At 41.5% G+C, this 6,000-nt stretch overlaps 1 protein-coding gene and 1 long non-coding RNA gene across 2 annotated transcripts; both read left to right on the forward strand.

Annotated features, from left to right (window-relative positions):
- Positions 1–295: 295 nt before the first annotated feature.
- On the forward strand, positions 296–2,309 carry LOC122602399. The gene is made up of 3 exons (XR_006324246.1): positions 296–503; positions 1,692–1,771; positions 2,266–2,309. It is a non-coding gene; the product is annotated as an uncharacterized LOC122602399 (long non-coding RNA).
- A 1,159-nt stretch (positions 2,310–3,468) lies between these two features.
- Positions 3,469–6,000, forward strand: LOC122601729. Its single transcript, XM_043774468.1, has one exon. It carries the CDS (start codon positions 3,469–3,471, stop codon positions 5,998–6,000), a length of 2,532 nt encoding a protein of 843 aa, XP_043630403.1.

Below are 6,000 nucleotides of genomic sequence, written 5' to 3' on the forward strand. Positions count from 1 at the left end.
TGGCTTAATTGATTCTCGACTCGTTGACCCAAACGTACTAAATGAATGACTACGCTAACTGATTTAAATAGTTCATTTATTTATTTATGTATTAAAAACGTGTGTGATTGCTAGTTCAAACTACGTGGATGTATCAATACAGTTTAGGACGTTAGTTGACGTTTATTTTGATTGGAAATGTAATCGGGTGATCCAGGGGTCGACCCGTGACTCATGGATCATCATCCATGACCCAACCCTATCCATCACCCAATCCCCTTCCCTCCACTCTTATCCATCTATTTTTGCTTTCATCTCTCTTTCTCTCATTAAATGCAAGACAAATTCTTACACCCTCTACCTCACTAAATTCTATGATCATTAAATGTAGTTCAAACTAAGTTTGCATTGAATACTTCATCATTATCATCAAGTAATCATCATACCAAAAGACCAAATCTTCAAGTGCAAGAAATAATTGATTTTCAGCTCAATTTCGGGTTCAAGCTTCGTTTGGAGAATTGGTAAGTTTAACTTGTATTAAACTCATTGTTTCAGAATTATAACAACGTTTTATACTAAATATAAACTTAGTTAGGTCCAGAATCAAGTTAATTCGGAGTAAAAGTCGAACTAGGTTTTATTATACTAAATGGGTCAAAAACGGGTCATTTCAGTTGATTGATGTTTCGAGTCAAATTATTGGCATGGGTTATGTTTGGAAACTTGTATCTAGTTTATCATAAACATCCCTTGATTAAAAATTCGGACTTAAAGTCCATTTAAACCAGATTAGGGTTTTATTAATAAAAATTAGGTCAAAATCCAAAATTTTGAACTATGATGATTCTGAATCATTTTGGTTATGGGATTTGAATTGTAAACATTAACTCAGATTTACAGAGCTTAGAACGTGCTTAATTTGTCCTCAAATCGGATCCAAGGACTGGAATTTGGGTTCTACACATTGGAGTCAACTTTGACTTTCTGGTCAAACCTCTTTACCCATCTTGTTCTTCAAAATTCTGCCCAGAAATGGTGTTTCTCCCCTGCACCAGCGTAGCCTACGCCCTTTGCAGCGTAGGTTACGCCTCTCTGGAAACCCAATTTTCACCTTACGCCTGTCCTTCTCTGTTTACGCCCTTGCAGACCCCGAAAGCTTGTTTTCCAGATGACCGTAAGCTACGCCTGGGTGCACCGTACCTTACGCCGGTTAGGACTAACTGGCCGTACCTTACGCCCATTTCTACCGTAGCTTACGTCCCCTATGTGTCTGCCTACCGTACTGGACGCCAACAGCCACCGTACCTTACGGTGGCTCGGTTTATGAATTTTTTTTTTTTTTCCAGAATCGTCCTAGTCTTTCTCCTTCGGTTCTTGAATCAAGTGGGCTTCCACCTGAACTTCATATTAACCCGTTTTGTGTTAAGGAGTGGTAATCGATCTTTGAGGCTGACTTGTGGAAGTGGTGACTAAACTGATATATGTATATATATTGTATATAAGATATCAAACTGAAACACTCTTATATATATATATATATATATATATATTAATATTTGTAATGCCAAATACAAGGGGCTAGGTGGGGACGGCTGGAAGTCCAAAATTAAAAGATTGATTTCTTTTTAATTAGTTTAAATTACATCTAATTACATACAAATTTATATACTTACATATTAATAACACATGTGATATAAATGTAATGATAGGTCGTGGACTTTGAACGTTCGTGACATAGTAACTCGACGAGTACTTACACTTAATTATAACTTGACGATATAAAGCAAAGGTGAGTTTCGTAGCCCCTATGTTTACATTATTTGGGGTGGAAAGTGTACTTGGTCGTTTAAATGTTGTCGGATGATATACCTTGTTATAATATGGAACGGGGCGTATATGTGTTAATGGACGTATATGTGTGATAATAGTCATTGGTTTATATTATATAAGACGTTATGTTATTCATATATTCGTGGACGTGGACGTGGACGTGGACGTGGACGGTGGATTGACGAATCCACACCCGGTATGAACATTACCGTGGATATGGGTTGTTTAACCTAAATGTGGACCATATTACATGTATATGGACGATTATTGGACGTTGATTTTAATTTGTGTTGACTTGTGATAACGTGAAACCTTTTAGGGTTCCTTGGACGTGATTAGGTATCCTAATCCTCGTATATCGTTAACGGTGGATATCCCGACACACTAAATTCTCATTATTTAAACCTACGAACTCACCAACTTTATGTTGACCCGTTTTAGTACACTTTTCAGGTGAACAGGTGAATCAAAGACGTGATGGATGATGATTGATTGTTTGCATGCTAGGATTGGACTTGGACTATATCATGGATCCGTGATTTATAGTTCCCGATTATGGGTTATGCTTAGGATCATATGCCATCTTTTGTGCTATCTTTTGTAAACGTTTGATGGTCATGCTCCTTATGCATTTTTGTATGATCTCGAGATTGTAATTGAATGATTGCATGGATTTCCAATCCTATTAAATGCATCTAGACTTGTCTCTACTTAATTTCCATGTCGTGCTGTGCTTAGTACGTAACCCTCATGATTCCGCCTTGTTGGGGTGTTACAGAATGGTATCAGAGGCATGGTTGTAGAGAGTTAGGTGGATTGACCTAGCCTATAGCCATTGCACCCTTATTTCATAATTAGCATGCATGATAGGAAATTTTGTACGCAATGTGAATTGTATGATGCATAAAACTTGTTTAAACGGAGTTCGTAGGTTTCTTATGACTTGATTGTTATGTGATGACTTGATTGACGTATGTGTTAGTGTCGGGATACACCGTGACTTGCCGAACGAACGTTAACGTATATTTTTATAGTTTATTGTTTAACCCTAACAAAGTGAAATGAGGGTATTAACGGAGTATGACATTCGGTAACCCTAGAGGCGCTTGATCAACAAATTTATGGTTATCCTATGTCATGTAAAGTAATGGTCTCGTGGATTGCACATCGTGGATGAAGTATAGTAGGAAACCCGATATGCTTAATGAGTATTGGTTAGGTGGATGGTTAGCCGCTGGTACACCCTGTATACATACCCGACCGATACTTAGAGAGCATAACGGAACCAAACCCTGACGACCATTCGATATGTTAACGGTGTGGAGGGTTAGCCGCTGGTACACCCTGTATACATACACCTTTAATGTATTGAATGTTGATGTCAAGATTCGGACTATGCTTTACCCGCCTTGTCGTGACTTGACCCATTTTATATTATCTTGAATGATTCGTGATTGCATGGTTGATTGTGGATTGTATGATCGATGAAGCCTTAGATTGTTGCCATGATAAAATCCCCGTAGAGATATGCATGTTAGACGGTCTAGGGAAAACCCTAGATATGAAATGCTTGTTTCGTGATGATAAACTTTGGTTAACTCGTGTGTGAATTGTGAGAACTAACTTGTTGAATCTAACACGTGTGTTCAGGAAATAATGGTTAGACCAAAGAGAGTCGTGAGAAATCCCCGACATCAAGATGAACAAGAAGCAAATGTAGGAGGACGTGGTGGTAGAGGAGGTCGAGGAGGTCGTGGTGGCCGAGGTGGTCGGGGTGGTGCAAACCCTCGAATATCAACCGAGGTTATCACTCAAGCCTTAAATGACGTCATGCCGGATCTAGTGACCCGAATTCAAACGGCCATGGATGCTAGAGGTCCTCAAGAAGAGCCAGAAGTTGAAGAGGAGAATGTTGAGAATGAAAATGAAGAAGAGGATGTGAATGCAAATGGAGAAGGCTTTGTTCAACAAGGGGGCCATGACGCTTATCAACAAGGATGTTTGTTTAAAGACTTCAAGCAATGTGGGGCTCCGGAATTTCATGGGGATGGTGGTGCTACGGGGTGTCTAGAGTGGTTGGAGGCGATTGAAGCAATCATCGTCCGAAGTGGTTGTGCTTACCACCAACGAATTACTTATGCCACCGGTATGTTGAAGAGTGGTGCTCTTGAATGGTGGAACGAGGAGGTTGAAGAAGTGGGGATTGATGTGGCTACCAATCTTCAATGGGGAGAGTTTAAAAATATGATAATCGCTAAATATTGCCCGGCTCATGAAATGCGGAACTTGCAAGTAGAATTCTCTAAACTTGCCATGAAAGGAGGAGACTATGAGGGTTACACTCGCCGTTTTGGCCAACTCTCTAGGCTCATTCCCCATTATGTGAGACCGCAAGAAGTGAAGGTTGAGAAGTATGTGGCGGGATTGCCTCACGAAGTGAGAATGCTTGTTTCTCACCCTACCATGCCCTCCACATACAAGGAGGCAACCACCCGTGCCGCTAGTGTGACTTTGGAGCTTATTAGGGGTGGTAAATTAAGCAAGAATGACAACAAAAGGAAAGATGTGGCCGAGTCAAGCAGCCCCAAGAGAGATGAGAGGCGTGATCATAAACGCCATAGTCGTGGTGGGAAGGTCTTTGCGGCGGTTGTACCGGCGGTGGGGCCTCCGAAAGGTGGTTATGCCGGGGCTAATCCTTTATGCCCTAGGTGTAATCGTCACCATCAACCCGCCATGAGATGTGATGTTTGCTTCTATTGCAACCAACCGGGTCACACTTTCAAATTTTGTCCTAATGACCGTCATGTTGCTCCATTGAATGTTGCTCCTCTTAACATGAGACGTCCCCCGATGTCCCCGGGTACTTGCTATGAATGTGGTAGCCAAGACCACTACCGAAACCGGTGCCCAAATCTTATTGGCCAACAAGTTCAAGTGACCGTGCATCCTAATCCACTCCAAATTGCCGGTCCTAATCAAAACCGTGGAAACCAAGGCCAACAACAACAACAACAAGCTCAACAACGACAACTTGCCCCCCGTGGAAGAGATTTTGCCGTGAATGCGGCCGAGGCTCGTGTTGATCCAAACGTCGTGGCAGGTACTTTTCTTCTCAACAATCAATATGCCACCGTATTATTTGACTCGGGTGCCGATTTTAGTCTTATCTCCAATGGCTTCATTCCATTGATTGATGCTAGCCCTAGTCCTTTATCATATTATTTTGAACTTGAAATGGTAAATGGTGGGTTAACAAAAATTGACCAAGTTGTTCGTGATTGTACCTTAGAGTTATGTGACCACCCATTCTTGATAGACTTGATTCCTTTCGATATCGGTAGCTTTGATGTGATCGTGGGAATGGATTGGATGTCGGCAATAAACGCGGTCATAGATTGTGGTAGTCGAGTGGTGAGAATTCCATTAGATGATGGGGTTGAGTTAGTAGTTCAAGGTGAGACAACCGAACCATGGGAAGGAAAAATTTATAATGTTAATGTCACAAAAATCGAATTGAAAGCCGTGCCCGTGGTTAATAGATTCATGGATGTATTCCCGGATGACTTACCGGGTTTGCCTCCATCTCGTGAACTTGATTTCCGTATTGATCTCATTCCAAATGCTTCTCTCGTAGCCAAAGCACCTTACCGCTTAGCCCTCACCGAAATGCAAGAGTTGGCCGCCCAACTCAAAGAACTTCAAGAAAAGGGTTTCATCCGCCCTAGTCATTCACCGTGGGGTGCACCGGTCCTATTTGTCAGAAAGAAAGACGGTTCTTTCCGTATGTGCATCGATTATCGTGAACTAAACAAACTCACGGTGAAGAATCGTTATCCTCTCCCAAGGATTGATGATTTATTTGACCGACTCCAAGGTGCTCGATTCTTTTCAAAGATTGATTTGCGGTCGGGTTACCACCAATTACGTGTCCATGAAGATGATATTCCCAAGACGGCCTTTCGTACACGTTATGGACACTTTGAATTCACGGTTATGCCTTTTGGGTTGACAAATGCACCGGCGGTGTTCATGGACTTAATGAACCGGGTGTGTTCGCCCTACTTGGACCAATTTGTCATTGTCTTTATTGATGACATCCTCATTTATTCCAAATCTAAGGAAGATCACGCCGAGCATTTGAAGCTAGTATTGGAGCTACTCCGAAAGTGCCAAGTTCTCCAAATGTGA

This window comes from Erigeron canadensis, chromosome 5 (assembly GCF_010389155.1).
Source record: "Erigeron canadensis isolate Cc75 chromosome 5, C_canadensis_v1, whole genome shotgun sequence".
NCBI lineage: Eukaryota > Viridiplantae > Streptophyta > Magnoliopsida > Asterales > Asteraceae > Erigeron > Erigeron canadensis.